Source organism: Xiphophorus hellerii, chromosome 2 (assembly GCF_003331165.1).
Source record: "Xiphophorus hellerii strain 12219 chromosome 2, Xiphophorus_hellerii-4.1, whole genome shotgun sequence".
NCBI lineage: Eukaryota > Metazoa > Chordata > Actinopteri > Cyprinodontiformes > Poeciliidae > Xiphophorus > Xiphophorus hellerii.
Genome location: NC_045673.1, coordinates 19,751,585 through 19,770,387, shown reverse-complemented (window position 1 = coordinate 19,770,387; position 18,803 = coordinate 19,751,585). Strand labels below are relative to the sequence as shown.

Genomic DNA, 18,803 nt, shown 5'->3' with positions numbered 1-18,803 from the left:
CCTGCAAATAACATTGCCTGAATTAAGCGCCAAGAGACATGGTTAGGGACAACCTGATGTCATAAAGCCCACTAGTTTAGAAACGCAGTTAAGAACTGAGACCATATTAACAAAATGAAGGAAAGAGGGATGCCACAAGTACTCACAAAAAATACATATTGTTAGTAAAATACCCTCGACTGAGGGCTGGCTGATTAAATACATAAACAAAATCAAAAAATGTAATGTTTGAAACCGTATAGAAGAAACTAATACATAGGTTGTATGTGTTGTTTGACCTTTCATGCAACACATTTTTGACTTTTTGTTTTAAAGATGGTATTTGTGAAACTTATATTAATGCTTAAAGTAATAAACACCTGTACTATAAATGTCAATGTGCAATGAAAGCCAGTCTTCAAAGTGAGTAAAAGGGATGGAATTTTTGAAAGCTCAGACACTACCACTTTTTACATTCTCCTGTAGGTGCTTGTGCATTTTTTTTTTAGTTAAACGTTGTTGATGGATCTTGCATAATGCAGATTCTCACTTTTATCTTTGTTTTAATTCTTGATTGTGTTGTGTACACTGCTATGCTGACAGACATGTATCCTCTTTGGGGAAAATATGCAGATTGTATCCAATAACACTGTTATTGAAGAAAAAACACTGTCCATGCAGCGTTGAACACAATTACTTTTCAAAAATATATTTTATTAATCACAGAAAGGCTCCATTGCAGTTAGGCAAATTCAAAGAAAATCTTTAGATTTTTCTAACACAGTCAAACATGAAAGTGTGACTTAAAACAGATCAAATCCAAACTTCTGACAAAGGTCTTTTGTTTTCTGCAGCAGAGCTTGCTGCAAGACAGAGATCTGTATCTGACCACGTAATGATCATGCGGGTATCAGCCAGTCATCTTTCCCTTTCTGCCGTTTAGTGCCCCCTAGTGTTCAGAGATGTTAAATTGATATAGATTTATCAATTTATCAAATGACAAATGAGGATTATCAGCAAAAAATTATTGAAAAACAATATTGAATGATGTAGCAGTCTAGCGCTGTATGACTTTTTTAATTTATTTAAAAAGTCACCATCTTTTTTTGGTGGGGATGCAAAAAGTTAAATTATTGGGAAATTTTAAAAATCAAGAAATCACTGGGTGAAAAAAGTAAACACTATTTTCTGTTTGCAATTGCAAGTGCAATTATGCATTTGTATAATTGTTATGTTTCACATGAATCATTCTGGGCCAGTCTTTAGCTGTTCAGCAGACTGCCTAACTTTTGATCCAAGAAGGCATTCTTATACAGAGAAGTTATAGTCAACTTAATGACAGGTGCCAAGTTCATCTGTGGCTGCCAAACAAGACCACATCATTGATGCCCACCCCACCAATCCAAGACTGGATTTCTCCACACATGGGGCTGTGCATTATGGGCAGTCTTTACTTTTGTCTCACCTGTAAATTATTGTGGAACATTCAGGTGCAACTTTGCATCTCCAAGTCAGCCAACTACTTTATTAGGAAGCAGTCTCTCTTGAGAACAGTTATCCTGTCCTGAATACCGAGTCTTGGTAGATGGACCCCCGCCTCACAAACATCTGGCATTTTAATGTGAGTGAATTTGCTTGCACCTGAGCAGATTGGTTGGCCATCTTACATTTCCCTCCCCCATTGTTCAATGATGTTGGAAATGGCTCATAACATTTTCCAGATTGAGGACAGCAATGACAGCTTTTACACCAATGTCATTTCTAATGTGTTTTTACTGTCTCAACACATCTTTATTCACAATAACTTTGCACTGACTTCCATTCATTTATGTAGCCCAACCATTACAGACTTAATCATAATCTAAATGCAAGTCAAACCTTAGTCCTAAACCTAATCCCCTATGCAAAAGCATTATTTTTGGGCCCCATGAGGTGCAATGGGTTCTCACAATGTAGTAGTTGTACGAAAAAATGGGCCTGACGGGGGTGAGTAATGCCAAAATACTCCCACACACTCCAGTGTGTTAAACTGCCAGACCTCCTTCTTTTGAGGTTTCGCTGTACAAGACAAATTAAGTGTTTCAATTAACAACCTCTGGCCAATTCTTTCCCTTCTTAAATCTCAAGAACACAGAAAAGGGTGCACCTAGTTTTACCAACCACCTTAAATTTACCTTTTTTTCTTCTTTAATTATGTCCATCTGGAATCTATTGTGTAATTTTGTCATCACCTCCGACATGTGAGGTTGGATTTAAGTGATTTGATTTAATCTGATAAAAATTAGGTTGTATTTTGTCCAGAGGCATAAAACTAAAAAAAGTTATTTAACCTTTAAGCCATCCATGTGGTATTCCACATCAGGTAAAAGACATGAGATAACTATGATAATAGGCAAAAGTTAGTGACACATGCTGTGATGTATGGTTTGGAGACACCAGCAAGAAGAAGAAGAAAAAAAAAGTATCCAAGAGGGATAGCTCAGGTTAAACAGTTTAGAGAACATGCCAGGCCAAAGAAGAAAAATAAATTGGAAGCAGGTCAAGCAATAAGGTTGTTTTTTTCCCAGGAAGATAATGTACCTAGCAATAAAGCTAGATACATGATCTAGCTCAGCAGCTCACCGACCTGGAAAAACATGCAATCTGATTGGACATTTATGTTGAAAATTCAATGAAACATCCAGGACAAGATTTCCTACCTTTAAGGGATCCAGCAAATAAAAAACATGAAACTGTCAAAACTAAATTAAAGTCATTTATTTACTTTTTGCCTTTCAGTACAAACTTGTAGTTAAGCATAAATAGCATAAAGAATGCAGGTGATGTCCAGATGGGACACTGCACTGAACTGAAGTCTTTGGAAACCTCTACACCTTCAGTCCTACTCTCCACACACGGATCCACGACTGCAAAAAGAAAGAGTTTGGAGTAAAACTTTGTCACTTCTGTTGTTAGAGGTACCCAACAAATTTGCGGTTCAGTATTTGTTCTCACCCATGGGGTTGACAATGTAGGTTGGCCACACATGGACAGTGATCTCTGGGGCCCTCCTGGTCCCATTCCAGCATGTCCATAAGAAGGTTGGGGTGGTTCAGGCAGGACTCTCCCTTCAAAGGTTTGGGACTGCATACTGGAAACAAAAACTCTGATGGGGCAGAAGAAGGAAGTCAGTCTGGCATTATTTTAATTGCCCACCTATATCACAGAGCATCTTTAATGTTCACATTAGTTCCTTTTCATTATGCACAAGATAAAGATAGTTGATAATTATTCATAGAGTCCATAGCAGAAAACCTGCCATTCAGTAGACTATTGACTGAATAATGCACACCTGACTTGAATTTTGTGCGTTTATCCACATTTGTTTGATATACTTTTGAATGTGTGCCGACTAAAATACCGCTGTATAGGAAACCTGTTTTTTTTTTAAACCTCAACATTACAAATTGTATTGCTATAAGGCAGTAAATAGGGACCTATCTAATGACATTTTTTTTAATGAAGATTTAAACTGATTTTTGTGTACACTCTACATGGTATTTGATGCAAATTTAGACTTGTTACATATTTTCCACATCACCTCGTTGAAATGCACAGCAGAGATCTGGCCTGCAGTCGCTCTGACCCTGACAGATAGTCCCCGCTGTCCCCTGGGTGGCGTTCACTGTACACTGACCCCAAACACACATCTGATCTGAGCAGCACTCCTCATCCTTTGAGCATGGCTGTAAGGGAAGCACACTTTTCAGTAACAGTTTCACTACTTTACAAAAAAAAAAGGCAGACATTATGACAACTTTTATTAGATCATTTACACGATTCTCTCCCACATCACTTCAGAAATATGATGAGCTGCATCAAAATATGGTGGAGGAAGTATAATGCTGGAGGTGGCAGGGTGATGCTTTTCAAAAGGAACTTGGAATAGGAAGGTTGAGAAAGATAAATACAGGAATAGTTCGGAAGAAAACCTGGCTACCAAAGACTGATGGATATTCATCTTCCAGCTGGACAGCACCAGCTTACCGCTAAACAATGTGCCAGCGCTTGACTGGAGTGATTTAGGGAAAAGCATATCAATGTGTTAGAATGGTCCAGTCAGAGTCTAGTCCTATGTTCAGATGGGAATCTGTACTTGATAATTGCCTTTCACAGATACTTTCCATTCAGTCTTTGAGTTTTTTTGTTGTTATAAAGAACAATAATACAAAAACAAACAAAACAAAAAAACACAAAAAAGGGTACAAGGCATTGTTCTTGTACTTCGTATCAACACTGTAAAATGTCAGCTGTTAACAGTGTTTTAGCTCCTGTTATGACTGATTGCACATGGAGTTGAAGCAAATGTAGAACAAAATGATGACTGAGCTCTCACCATATCTGTTGCTATGCAGGGAAGGCACCTTGAGTTCTCAATCTCATACAAACAGTATTTTAGGTCCCCACAGTCCTCATCCACCATGCACTCCTGAAGGTTCAAATGACAGAAAGTCAACAGATTTCAGCAAGATTAAAGACCCCGTGGATCGATTATTCATTCATGTTACCTCATTTGATTTTAACATTTGACACCTCTTATATTTTCATGTTATTTATTTGTCGATGTCCAGACAATGTTTACACGTCAATGAGACAGCTAAACTGCTGTCCCACGCATGATACAAGACAAGCAATGCAACTAAAACATGTCATTTCAGACTGCATGAAATAAAAAAAAAAAATCAAAGTATATAAAAGTTCCAAATAGAGAATTTGTAAGGTGCACTTTGTTTTCCTTTTAAATAAAAAATTATATAACTTTAATTTTAGTGTGTCTTCAGTTCAGTTCTGAGGAGATTTCATGCCTTTATAAAAGGAAGGCAGATTGTGCAAAAGACTGGTTTTGGGATAGTACATGCATAAACTAGAGCTTGTTATTCTAGTCATTTGTTCATATTCATATTTAAGCTGATAAGTATGAATATATCATACTGATATATTCACAAAAGGACCACAACATTGGGTATTTTACGCTTGCAAGTGTTTTTGTTTTTTGGTCAAGGGAGAAAGGACACGTGAACTTGAGTCGCAGGCTTAACTTAATTACTAACTTAATTACTGACTTTATCAGAATCAAGTCATCAGTACCAAAATTTCTGTGTACATAAAAATAAAATGCACAGATAATACACAAAAGCAGTTTCACTAATGAAATTACTAATAATTCTATTGTCAGTAATTTATACAGTTATTGTACATAAATCTACTACCCAGCCCCACAGTAGCAAAGAACTTTCATGGACGGTTTTAAATATTATCCAAGTTTAATTTGCTTGCATTTTGAAAATTTCAATTGTAGTTCCACAAAATATAGTGACATGCACAGTTCACAGCCGTTGTGCAAAGCTATAAATCAACTCAATTTGCATCCAACATACTAGACTGTTAATTTTTTAAAAATCTTATCTGGACAGAATACGCAACATAAAAATGTGTCTTTTTGAATTCACCCATATTTGTAAGACATTTATTTGCTACATCACAAGTTGCATTTTTGTCCAGATTCATTGCCCATTTTCATTTGAGTTACTGCAAAAGAAATAATCATTAAAATAAAAAAATATAATAATAATAATAAAAAAAACTTTAAAAAGTTTGTACATGTTCTACTTAGCTTAGCTCTACTGGGAATTTTAGGGGAAACATGTGCTTTAATCAGATGAGGTCACTCAAGGTTAGTTTGTTATGTTTACAATAGTCTGAGTGTCTGGTGACCTGCACTTGCAGTCTTGACTCAAGAGATTTAGCAACTGACTGCTGCACCACTGCTGGTGGGTGGCTGCATTAAGGAGGGGGTTCATTTCTCTTTCATATAACCAGGCAGCCTTGTAATTAGATCATGATGTCTGAACTGTCTAAGATAAAAAACACCAAAAAAAAAAAACCGCACCTGTAAACCAAAACAAAGGACCTTTTCTATACAAACATATGGCCAAATCATCACAGATGTTAACCAGGCATAAAATCTACGTTCCTCTATTCTCATAACAGTTTTTAGGTAGAATATATGTATGTTCCAGAGTATTAAAAAGAACAGGATCCAGCAAAGAGATCAGTTTTAAGGCTGCATCAGCTTTACAAGGAGCACCATGAACTGTGACTGGCACCATTTCTGCACATTTAAAAATGTTTTGGCAGGTAATTTTATGTCTGTCTTTCATAAACTAACAGACTTTTACAACCAGATTAAACTCTCAAACAGCCAGATGTTCCCCACCGTTGACAAAACACATTCACTAACATTCTTGTTGATTTACAAGTTTCTACTTTACAATAACTGCACAGTGATGCAGAACATTTTAACCAACTTTAGGAAAACTGAGCTTACTTCGTTATGCTTCTGCTGACTCCTCCCCTTTTCTAAGCTTTCCTGGCATTAAGCAGCGGGGACTATTAAAATAACCACCATCTGTATGGCTGCCAGGAAAGCCGGAGAGCAAAACCACCTTTGTAATGCAGCAAACTGCAGCAATGATCTCAGTTTCCAATAAGTAAGCCGTCTGCTGGTAAAAAACATTTAAAAAATATACAGTGAGTTTATTTCCTGGATGACCTCATTTTACACAGCATGGAAAAAAAACAGATTATACTGCTACAATGACGGTGAGCAATCCTTCAGGAAAAAAAAAAAAGAAAGAAAAAGTGTTAGGATTTTAGAAACTGTTTTAGATGTTAGCCATACCAATAGTTTCTTAAAAACTTTTATCCATCAGTTGTTTGTTTTTTTTGTACAAACAACTGATGTGTTAATAAATTTATATTATCTGAATTTCTACCTCCACGTTTCCACCCATTACTGACTGCAGTCCTCTTAACTGGCCATCTGCTGTTCTTTTACACATTTTATTTTTTAGCATTACTGACCATTAGTCTCATCTGTGAGAGGTTTATTGTAATCAGTCTTCTTCAATAAACACTCACAAAACAAACTCTAAAAGCAAAAAACTCACATGCGCCACACCGTTCCACTGGCCAGAGACTTCCACATGCACATGTGAAGTATAAGTCTCTCCTGTTCTGTTGTCAGTTTCCTGTAAATAAAGAGCAATATACGAGAGACAGCTTTGCAGAGGTTGAACAACAAAACAGCGTTGACAAGCATATTGCTTCTGATTTGGTACTTTACAGACTCGAGCTTTCAAATGAGTTTGTCTGAAAAGAACCCACCTTGTCAGTTCGATCCAGGATCCGAGTTTCCCCATTGTTGCCCCTTACAGTCTTCCTGGTTTCATTGTGGTAGTCGGGAGGCAGATCCAAAGGGGATGAGGAGAATTTTGCACTTTCATTAGTAATCTGTTGGAGACAGTGCAATGATATTATGCCATTGTCCAAACCAGACAATGACTCAATGGACCAATGAACCCTCTATGGCATGGCAACAAACCACATATCTATACCTCACGTTGCTCCTTTATTTTATTTTTTGGGGGGCGTGATTTAAAGTGCCACCAGACATATTTTTGTCCAAATAAAAGAGGTATTGAGGTCCAGGTGACCTTTTACTTGGAAGGTCACCTGCTTTTTATTGAGCAGAGATGCAGGGTACACCTTGCCTCCTACTTGTAAGTTACAGATCACTTTTCTTCATGGCTAAATTTTGGGTAACTCTAACTAAAAATATTTTCATGTCTGTGAGTATGTAAAGAAGCATTGTAGGTCATTTAAATAAATTTTTTAATATAATTTATATGCTAAAACTGTGTTTTGTTCTTTGTTGCCTCAGGGCAACATTGCGCAGTAGGGGTCCTTTTGTTCAGACAATATTATTCTAGTGCGTTGATATGCAGTTGATTACAAAATAATTATCACAGTCAATTTTTTAACTGTATTATTGACTAACAGCAACAGGAGATGGATGCAAGCTCATTTCATGGACAAAAAGTGCATGGTTCATAAGTTGGGGACATTCTCGATTAAAACATGAGGATCCACTGTACCACCATTATTTCATTGTTTGTTTATCCTCAAAACTAACTTCAGTCCAAAAGGGCAATAAGCTGGTCATTAATGAATAAATGGCCCTATTCCAAGGCAGGCAAAGACTGAAGCAATATCTGCCAAAACCAAAAATATGGGGCTGCAGGGTACTTCATATGGCTGGTGCAGATTGTGTTCCTTACAACTTTAAAACTTACACAGGGCGAGTCGTGCCACCACCAAATCTACCAGACATGGGAGCTGGTGGACATGTTGTCCTTTGCTTGGCTCAAATTCTACAAAGGAATCAAAATTACAAACTCTTTAAAAAAGAACCTGCAGTCCTAACTCCAGTCACTGATGTGAATCTGGTCGCTACAACCCATGGATAATCAGATAAACAGATGGTGATTCACATGTATGTCAATAATCAAGTACCAGAAATGTGACATACACTCTTTTTCACATCAGCAAGCAATTCCTACCTGATGTTTTACACATAATAGGGAAAAAGACTGATGGCAACATCCTTAGTGATTCTAACTCTGCCAAACATACACGTACAAACACACAAATGCTCGTTTTAGTAGTTTTCTTAAATGTACCATTCGTTAATGAAAGTTTGTTTATTTTATATTTGGTAAGTTGGAACCATGTCTGATTTATTTTTGTCAACAGAAAGTTTTTTTTTATGAATATAGTTTTTGTTTGATTTGTATTTAATTTCTCATAATCACTGTAGAAAACCTTGGTGTTTTAGACCCCCTGTAGCACAATGTTGCCCTGAGGCAACAAACCCAAATCTGGTTCCGGAAGGCGTCAGGGTCCGATTTTATGATTGATATGTAACTAGGGACCACGAAGCTCCCAAAGAATGCAGGAAAATATTTGTTCCCCAAAAAACCTAAAAGTCATGCCATAGAGGGTTAAGACAAAACAAGAAATCCAAAGGAAGGCCCTAAAAAGAATTTCTATAAGACTTTATAGAACAAAACTAAGTGGGTCTCAACCTCAGAGACGATTCTTTATCCAAGTAAATTTGTCAGTGTCTATTTTGAGCCCAAAACAGACTTCCACAGGCTGGGTCAGACAGACTTTCCCCAAACATCCAGCCATGGAAAAATCTGCGTAATCTGCCAAAAGCAGACCTGGCAGAAACTTCACAAACTAAATACCACCCACTTAGATTTTTACCCTTTTGACTCTAAACGTTCTATATTCTAAATTAATAATAATAATAATAATAATAAAAGACTAGCATGGATTTCAATGATAACATTTTTCTCTGATATGAATAGATAAAATGTGACGCAGACCTTGTGCACCGCCTCGTCCAGCATATGCTGAGTATCCTCCATCAGCTCCTCCACCTCCCTGAACATCTCGTTTAGACTAACCGGACCTCGCTCCATGGCGCCGGCCGTCCACAGTAAACACAGAGCCCAGAACCCCAACAGCAGCATGGTACCGGACATCTCTGCTTCCTTCCACTACACAGACTCAGCTCAGCGTCTGAGCAGCAGACGACGCACAGCTGGCTCCGTTTTATTTGGAAAGTATGAGGAGGAAGAGAAAAAGGAGGAGGGGGCAAAAAAGTGGTGGGCAGGTGGGAGGGTTTAATGGGGTGGGAAAGCTTCAGATTGCACTTGGAAAGGGGAAATGCCAAAATCAAGCTACTAGTTACTTTGTGGGATTTAAAAAGACAACACATAATCTATAGTAGATAAACTGAAGTTAATAAAACTGTTTTTGATAATTACCTTATGGGGTTTTTATGTGCTGTAGGTCTTTCCTCATTCAGTTCAATTCTGAGTTCATTTTTGCTAGCAACAAGATGCCGTGATACTTTATGTCTTTGTGTTTGGTTTGTTTATTCTTGTTCTTTCATTTGCATTTAGTTTTCCTAGATGAGTGTTAGTCTTCATTCTTGGTTTGTAATTCTTTTGAGTATCTTAGCTCCCTTTGTGCTAAATATCTCCCTTCATTAGTGCCTCTCCACATGTTCTTTTTTTTGTATCAAGTTTCTTAGCTCCATCCTTTGCTCTGTTCTATGTAATTCCGTGTAGTCCAGTGGTTGGTGTCCTGAAACATTTTCATGTGTACTTTATTCAACACACCCAAATCAAATGGGTGCATTGCCTCCTCAGTATGCAGTCAAATTCTCCAGAGCCCTGCTAACCTTATTAATTGATTCTGGGGTGTTGAAGCAAGGACACCAGCCTTCAAGGACTGAAGTTGATGACCAGCTGATTTAGTCTATTAGCAGTTAGCTTTTGATTAATTGGACTCTCTTTGTTTCCTTTCTCTTTATCCTATCTCCACCTTCTCTCAATTTCCTCTTTAGGTTCTCCACCAGCTGGTCTGCATTCTGTTTATTGTCCTCATCTGGCAGCACAACAGCATCTCTACACTGTTTACGCTCCTTGGTTTCTGTCTGCCACTGTTGGAGTCTACTGTTGCTCTAAACCTGTGTCCTGTGCTTCTTTTTCTTATTTCTCCCAATTTCCATAAGACCTGCACCATGTGTCTGCTGTTGCATTGTTGCAATTTGAGCCCTCCTTGACACATATCAAACATGATACTCATCATATTCGTCATTTTAAAAGATGAGGAATATGATTAAATTTAGAATTATGTAATTCGGATTACTGCAATGAACTTCAAGGACATCATGGTAGGTAGCATTTAAATCTGAGACCCAATCAGGAAATGTCTTTCAAGAGGTTGTAGCAACGTTTCACCACCAGAGGGCACCCTAAGACCAATAACTTCAGCAAAATCTAATTAGAACCGAGTGTTCAATTTGAAATTTAAATAATTTAGAGTAAGTGCATATCCATCCATTTTCTTACACCCTTGTCCATAGTGGGGTCGGGAGGTGCTGGTGCCGATCTCCAGTTAACGTTCCGGGCGAGAGGCGGGGTTCATCCTGGACAGGTCGCCAGTCTGTCGCAGGTAAGTGCATATACTATACATCACTATATTTTCTTCTAGTATTTAGAAGTACAATTTTTGATATATTAAAAAAACTAAAAAGAAGTTTTTTTTATTTATTTAAATGTTGCAAATACTAAAGGAGCCACTTTGTGTGTCTTTTTAATCTGTGACGAAGAAAGCAGAGCAAACGCGCCTTGTGAGTTCTGTGGCTCCTTTTGAATATCTGTTGATAAAGGTGGGGTAGTCACCCGTTGTAACTTCTCACTGGTTGTGTAAAGTTGCATAGAAACGAACACAAAACCAGTTCCGAACAGGTGGCTTGCCGCATTTCAAAATAAAAGTCTCAAACATTGTTTAAATGATGCAGCCATGAATCTCTTTAGAGCATCACATTGAAGACAAACACATATTTCACTTTAAACAACAGCAAAATATAATCCATAAACTTCAGTGTGTTTTGAAACAAACATCATCTTGTCATTAATTCAAAATTTTTCATAAATTATCTTATTGCAATAGATTTAACATTAGTATGAGCATTGGTAGGCTGCTTCTAACAATTCATATCAAATAAATGCAACTGGAGTATTTTTAAAAAAAAATTATACTTCACTTTTTCAAGTTGATTAGAAGGTACAGCAGAACCACAGCCAATTACCTTCTGTTCATCAGGGGACACAAATAGTATGGCATATACTATATTGCCTACACACACACACACATACACACGCACACACACACCCCTGCACACAATAAACAGTAAGAGAGGAAAAATATCCAAAGCTCGCTGTTATAGAGCGGCAGCAAAGAGTGGCATCAATTTTCTGTAACAACAATCAGTCACTTAATAAAAGCTATTACCATCACAAACACACATGTGGAGTTTAGTAGACAGTCAGATTAGACTAAAATTGAGATGTTAGGCACAAAATTACAGCTGTCAGGTTTGGAATTAAACAAAGTAAGAATAAATAGACAATTCCTCATGCTGTTAATTACAGTTAAGGGTCTGTGATGCTGTATCTCCTCCAAAGACCCAAGTAGATGATCTAGAGAGATTCAATTAAAATTAAAGGTTGGATTTATCTGAAGGTTTGTATTGTGAGTTAATGCTACTGGAATAAAACATTGATTTGTTTTCTGGCTTTTTTCACTTTATATGGAATTCCAATAACTTAATATTTTCTTTTGGAAATAATATATTTATTTAATGGTTACAAACAGTCCCCCTTATATAGAAAAGTTGTTTTATTTAGCATTTCAGTATTTTGTGCTCTATGATGTTATTTAATTACTTATGAAAAGCTTTTCATTGGAATTGTATGTACTATTGTAAGTATTTTAAACATATATCTGTCTGAAAATAGGAGACCCAGTAGTTCTTACCCTAAATTATTTAACTACAGCAGACTTTTATTGTGGAAACCAGCAAGCGGAAGTTGATTTTGTGGTCTTTGCAGAAGAGTTGAAGTCGGAGTTGGTCTCTCGGTGTCTGTGCAGAAACTGTGCGGCTGTCAGAAGAACAGGTCGCAGAAAGGAAACCCTTGCTGCTGCTGGTGGGGGGCTGTGTTCATCGCTCCTAGAGGTTAGTTTTTTGGTTTTCAGCGGAGTTTGGTGTAGAACTGCGGGTTGGTGCTGCTTTGTTTCAATGGAAGCAGACGAAAAGCCGCACTTTGACTGAACGTCAGTGCACGACTGAACGCTTATCAGGAATGCTTCTTTGAAATCCCTCCTAACTGACTGACTGACTGCCTCCCTGCTTGGCAATTAATGCCACGCTGACTATGACCTTTATTCACATGAATGTAAATTAATTTGTTTGTATTTAGACACAACTGTCTGCTCTGGGAATTGAGTGAGAAGGCTGTATAGAAAGCTGCTTCAATCATAGTCGGCCAGGGTGATGTGATTGGAAAACACGACACTATTCCTCCCAAACACATTTCTTCATTTCATTTTTCAGTTTTAGAAAACGCTTCCAAAATAATAATAATAATAATAATAAACAAACAGAAAAACTTGAATACATCTAAACCACCATATGCTTTGACTTTATATGTGAATGTGGAATCTGACTACTGTTTCAAGGAATGGTCTCTCAGACATATGCTTATTGTAATTTTATTCCACTGTTTTTGTTTTCTTGTTCTTATAAAAATCACCGAAGACAGAGGGTGTCCAAAGTGTGGCGCGGGGGCCATTTGCAGCCCTTTGAACAGGTTTGTGTGGCCCCTGTCCATAGTTCAAGGTAGGCACAAATTTGGCCCTCCAGCAAATGGAGCTGATGCAGATGGACATCCTTTGTAATTTTTACTACAAGAATTTCCCTGACAAATTTATTTTCTTCAGTAGATAAAACGTTTGACCCAAAAAGTTAGAAAGCTATAGGCACAAAATTACAGCTGTCAGGTCTGGAATTAAACAAAGTAAGAATAAATAGACAATTCCTCATGCTGTTAAATACAGTTATGGGTCTGTGATGCTGTGGGCCTGTATCTCCTCCAAAGACCCAAGTAAATATAGTTATAAAGCCTTTTTATTAGTCAGCGTTGTGAGTTTAGCCAACATGACTAGAAGTTTTGACACCACTGCCTTAGAGGAGAAATCTGTAATTCAGTCACTAGCTTGTGACAGTCTTGTGAAGTATCAGCAGTTTTATGCAACTATGGGTCAGAAATCATCTTATTTTAAAGGTTTTATTAATTGATTTGAGCTGTCCTTTTTCCAAGGTTTTATGGTGTTCTAACAAACAACTTCAGCGTTGTTTCTCCAGATGTTTTTTTTTTTTTAAACAAACAAGATGCATTGATTTTATGAAGGGTTTACTTGAGTCAAAATTAGACATGCAGGTTAATTGCAATGCCTACAACCACAGTAATATTAGAATAAGGTCAAATTAGCAAGTAACAACCCACTTGTTTTGTAGCCATTAAGATTCAGCCATAATTCTGGTCTCAGCTGTCTTTGCATCGTATCGTAATTGGTGGAGTTCATTTAAATTGTTTGGTTTCATTCAAAGTATTGTCCATACATTTCCAATAGAGTTTAGGTTATTATTTGGCTGACAAAAGTTTTAAAATACCTGCAGTATAGCTTTCAAACTATAGAACACTATGACAACTGTCAAGCATGGTGGGGGAAACATGATGCTGGGTAAATATTTTGCTATCAGTGCTTGAGTCAAATGACAAACAAGGAAAAGTACCTCCAAGTTCTTGCCTCAAATCAGGTAGATGACCAAAACCTGAACCCACTTGGTTGTTCCAACAGGACAACTTTCTGAAAAAGACATCAAAACAGCTTTTGAAGAAAGCATACATTAAGCTTTCTGAATGGTCTTTCCTAAACAGACTTCAGTCTTGTTGAAAACATAGGAAATATGCTTCAAACCAATTTTAATGGCAAAGAAACAGTTAACCAACTTTAAAATAATAATTCAGTTAAGAAAAGTTGTTGAAGAAAAATGCTTGAATCCCAGGTGCTGAGAGACGTTTGACCAAATATTCCTTAAGGTGTATGGAATTACTTGACCCTGTATGCCTAATCTTGACCTTGTTGGAAATGGAGAAAATCCACAATAAACAAAATTTTGTGCACCGAATTTTAGTTTTTAAAAACCATCAAAGTTTCTTTTTGGATGATCACTTCATCCTGTGATCGGAAAAGTTTAAGTGTATCAATACATGAGTTGATCTGGTTTTCATGCCCTGGATCAGACTCTCCGATCGGCACTGCATGGAGTCGGCTCCTGTGTGTGCCACAGGTAGCTTCATGTCTCCGGACAGCTGAAATCCAGTCAGGCAGAACGAGCATATCGTACCATCCTCACTCCCCCGCTGTTATGGCTTAATGTGTTTGTTGGGAAAACCTCCACTCAGTTCAGTACCGCTGAACAGAGTGGAGCGGTACTCCACATTTGCTGCTTCTGTCCCCATTTGCTGCTTCTGTCCTTCTATATTTAAAATAAGGTTTATGCTCTAAAAATTATGTCTGTAATTGATAAGGTTATTGATGAGATGTAAATGAGCAGCAGCTGTCACAAGGACATTATAGTTCCTGAATGAACGTGTCAGTCAGAAGCAGCTTGGTCAGCGCAAACGGCTTACATGTCATAGGTCGGATTGGATAAATCCTTATTAAATGGCGTTCCTAACAGTAAGAGACTAACTAATGGGTTGCTGTTGATTTGATACCATTAGTTGTAACTACTGTAGCCTTATTTACTACCAAGCAGGAACTGATCAGTGCTGCAATCAGAAAACATCAGTTTTAGCAGATAACTTTTTCCTTTTCAGGAAGTCAGGACGCTATATTTCATTTTAAAATTACGTTTGTTTGCTATGTTGCAAAGTTTAATAGTGGCTTGTGTCTGCACATGTGACACAAACTTCAATTCAATTTAACACATAAAATTTTATCCCAAAAAGAAATTTAAGTGTTGTCATAACTCATATTATCCAAGTATCTTCAAAGAGTTGTTGTGGATCATGAGGCTGTGGGCAGGAAAGATTTATGGTAGCAGTCAATCTTGCAACAAACTTAAAGAAACCTCTGAGTTAAAACACTGTTACTGACAGTAACAGCATTCAACAGAAATAACATTAGTTGCTGGTAAGCCCTGCCAATCCACTTTATTCAGGTAAGAACTGACCTTGCAAACATGTAAAATGTTTCAGCTGAAACCTGCTTGTAAAAATCCAGAGAATTTGTTTAATTTTCTGTGTCCTCCATCATCAGAAATTATTTTGGTTGGTCATGTTTGTGACCCTTAGGCAATTTGGGTTGCTTTCCTTTCCTAAAACAGAAAACTGACAAAAATATTTCAAGTATTCTCTATTTGAGTCTGGCCTAAAGGCAAAAGAAAGTTTGAGTTTAAGTGCAAAAATAAATATTGAAAACTAAGAATGTTCAAATTTCACTCAGGAAAAGTTGAGCTTTTATTTTATTATTTTTAAGATGGCATTCACAACAATAAAGCTTCTGAACCTGAGCCAAATTTGAAATTAGACTGTGAAAATTGCATCATCCTGAACAAATTTTTTCTTAATTCTTAATTTATCAGATATTAAGGATAGACTTTTAAGCCTAAGCTGATTGGTGTTGCAATCAGCTACAGTCTACATAATATTTACTTCTTATCTCGGTTGATGTTTTCATGCAGAAAAAAAAAAAACTTCTTTAGTGCTTGGCTATTGCTAGCAAGTTTTGTCTGACTTGTTGATCATGATGTGTCCTAGCTCATCATCTCCACCAGACAATTTTCAGAAAGCGTTTGGCCTCCTGCATGAGAAACTTGGCGCTTTGCTGTGGAGGTTGTAAACTGAAGTGTGTCAGTAGTGCTGTGGACAGGTTTTCTGGGACAGCTGAGGATGTCTGAGCCATATGATCTGACCGCGGCGTACAGAGCCATTCTCCCGACACAGACCGGAAGCAGCAGTCTCTTTGACCATCAAGAATTAAAAACAATTTGGAATAGGAAATCCCTGACTAACCAGGTCATCAAAATGATTTGCACATCTTATTTCACTTGTTCAAGACTCGCACAAAAAAACAAAAACAAAGATGCACTAATTAATCAGACAGAGATTGTCTGCCATTTTACCTTTGATTGGCTTGGGTCAGTCATTGGTTTGTTATAATGTTTTAAAAGTTTGATTTTTCTTCTTTTCATTTAATTCTAGAATTTTTGTAAATGATTAAATTTTACAATAAATGTAATTTTGATGGGCTGCATGGTTAATCAGATGGTAGCACTGCTGCCATCCACCAATAAGGTCCCGGGTTTGAATTCTGGCCTGCGGTCTTTCTCCATAGAGCTTGCATGTTCTCCCTGTGTGTGAATGGGTTTTGTCCAGGTCCTCTTGCTTCCTCCTACAGTCCAAAAACATGACGGTTAGGTTAATTAGTCTTCTAAGCTGCCCGGAAGTAATGGACTGGTGACCTGTCCAGGGTGGGCTCCGCCTCTTGCTCAAGTGACTACTGGAGACGGGCATAAGCCCAGTACATCCTAATCAGTTCTGATTAGTCTCAATGTGCATGTTGTCTTAGTGCTGCTACTTTTTTTTTCAGTTGCCTTGACATTTGAAATCAAATTGGCACCAAATCTTTCTCCACTCATTCAGGGAATGCTTCTTTGCATTCATCTTTTCCTGTAGCTCTGCTGCCGACCCTCTCGATTTTAATCTCAGACTGTTTCATGCTGGTGTTTACTGGCTTGATGCCTCTGGGCCAGAGGGGGAGAAAATGACTAGTTGCACAAGCTGTCACTTCCTGGAATAAGCTTTTGACTTATAAGGGGGTGTCGCTGCATATATGAGCTCAGGGGTGGGGGGAGAAGCAGCAAGACAAAAATACACCAGGGAGCCAGGCTTCACCGTCACTGGCTGACCAGATGGGCTGCTGTCAAATGAGAAAGGCCAAGTTGAGTTTCAGGGTGTCAGAGGATTTTCTAAAGGTTGAGATCCAACAGCAGAATGGAGATTTCCACATGGAATCTGTGGATTAACCCTTTTAACTTTTAATGTGAGACTCAATTAAATAATTTTATGATACCATTAAAGATATTGTACAGCTAAAGCTGAGTAGATGCTGTATTTCTGCATTGGATTGACCAACTTTGGAAGGGGCTTAGTGACCCTGAAATGGATATGTTCAGTCCAGTTCAAGGAACAAGCTTTAAATATTTTAGGTTAATTGTGACAAAAAGATTTAATTAACAGCCTATTAGCACAAAGAGGTTATATACCCATTCAGATCCAGGTTAAAAAACAAATGCTGGCCAAATTAAATAAAGTAGTTTAATAATAGTCCAGAAAAACTAGTAGTATAGTTGTTGAGTTAATCTGGAACTGTCCTCTGAAAGGGGAGAATGTTTCACTGAGCTCTAATCAAATCAGACCTGTCTTGTTTAATCCATATACCTCTTACTTATTGAGGATGGAGTGATGCAGCCTTGAAATTAGAACAAAACATTTTGAACAGTAAATTTGCAGCCTTTCAGCTAACCTTTAGCTGCTGTCAAAGTTTATTCATCCTACAGATTTATAGATTTTTGGAATTTGTTTACGTCAAGGTGAAATTCTCATCCGTCTTCAGATGTTTATGTTTGGTGTGTTTTAGTTTTCCTTTGGAAATCTTGATTCTTGTGACAAACGTAGCGAAGTAAACACGAGACACAGTCACCCCGGGGGTCTAATACTCATTAGGGCACAGGAAGGTCCAAACCTGCTCCTCAAATTGGTCTGAAATTGAATCTGAACCAACATGGAAGTCTAGACTCTACACAGTATTGAAACTTTTAAAGCACTGACGTAGGTCATTTGAAGTGGTTAAATGTTACAAGCAGCTAATCTTTTGTACCTGCTGATCAAACTGGTCACTTAAGGTCAAGAAATCCTTAACCCCACTGTATTTTTGTGGACTAATTTCCGTGCAATGGTTCTGTGAGCTCTGTGGCATTTAGTGTCACAACTGTTGGCAGGATGAAGATGTAATCCAACCTCAAACTTCTGCACTGTGCGGTGTTAATGCTGTGAGGATTAAGGGTCTGATTTCAGGGCTCACATGAACCAATTAAAGCCTCTTTCAACACAACCAGACATATGGCCTTATGTGATCTGTGCAATCAGAGGTGCAGAGTCTTGGGTCAACTAAAAGACAAAGCTTGCCCCAGAGAGGTTCTGCCTTATGTCAACTTATAAGGACTTTTGAAGGATGCAAACAGGATTTAGTTTCTTTCAAATTTTGTATCTAAGCATCCAGGGGTCAGCACTTGACCAGCACTTTGTCAGGTTTTTGAAGAGCCTTTCAAAGAATTTCTTTGAATATTGGCAAAGCAGGGAGTCTAAAATTGTACATTTGTATGTTTAATCTGAAGGTTTTTGAAATGAACCAGAGTTTATCTTCATTCTTTTACTCTAATTTAGCGCAAT

At 37.7% G+C, this 18,803-nt stretch overlaps 2 protein-coding genes across 11 annotated transcripts in view; one reads left to right on the top strand and one right to left on the bottom strand.

The window, feature by feature from the left end:
* Window positions 1-2,720: 2,720 nt before the first annotated feature.
* dkk3b (dickkopf WNT signaling pathway inhibitor 3b) lies at window positions 2,721-9,502 on the bottom strand. Of its 2 annotated transcripts, XM_032551286.1 has the most exons (7): window positions 9,252-9,500; window positions 7,186-7,311; window positions 6,969-7,049; window positions 4,355-4,447; window positions 3,560-3,704; window positions 2,974-3,124; window positions 2,721-2,885 (listed from the first exon to the last, which is right to left on the bottom strand). In XM_032551286.1, the coding sequence occupies exons 1-7, from the start codon at window positions 9,408-9,410 to the stop codon at window positions 2,861-2,863; spliced, it is 780 nt and encodes a 259-aa protein (XP_032407177.1). In that variant the 5' UTR covers window positions 9,411-9,500; the 3' UTR covers window positions 2,721-2,860. The 2 variants fall into 2 exon arrangements, with proteins under 2 accessions (XP_032407177.1, XP_032407186.1); XM_032551295.1 differs by lacking the exon at window positions 4,355-4,447 and having other exon boundaries at window positions 9,252-9,502.
* A 2,847-nt stretch (window positions 9,503-12,349) lies between these two features.
* Window positions 12,350-18,803, top strand: part of mical2b (microtubule associated monooxygenase, calponin and LIM domain containing 2b) — a 385,618-nt gene continuing 379,164 nt past the window's right edge. For 7 of the 9 annotated variants that reach the window (XR_004342308.1, XM_032586562.1, XM_032586552.1 and 4 more), the window contains exon 1: window positions 12,350-12,457. The gene's annotated coding sequence lies outside the window, so the exon portion shown is untranslated. Of the gene's footprint in view, window positions 12,458-13,039; window positions 13,121-18,803 lie in introns of those variants that run through there. The other 2 variants (XM_032586534.1, XM_032586545.1) reach the window with 2 other exon arrangements.

Bases quoted from the DNA above. Each gene is read 5' to 3' on its own strand.
- dkk3b (XM_032551286.1), bottom strand. From the start codon at position 9,410: ATGTCCGGTACCATGCTGCTGTTGGGGTTCTGGGCTCTGTGTTTACTG. The intron at 3,705-4,354 runs GTGAGAGCTCAG...CTTCCCTTACAG, and splicing joins CCTGCATAGCAACAGATATG to CCATGCTCAAAGGATGAGGA. The intron at 3,125-3,559 runs GTGATGTGGAAA...CTGCCCCATCAG, and splicing joins CTGCTGTGCATTTCAACGAG to AGTTTTTGTTTCCAGTATGC.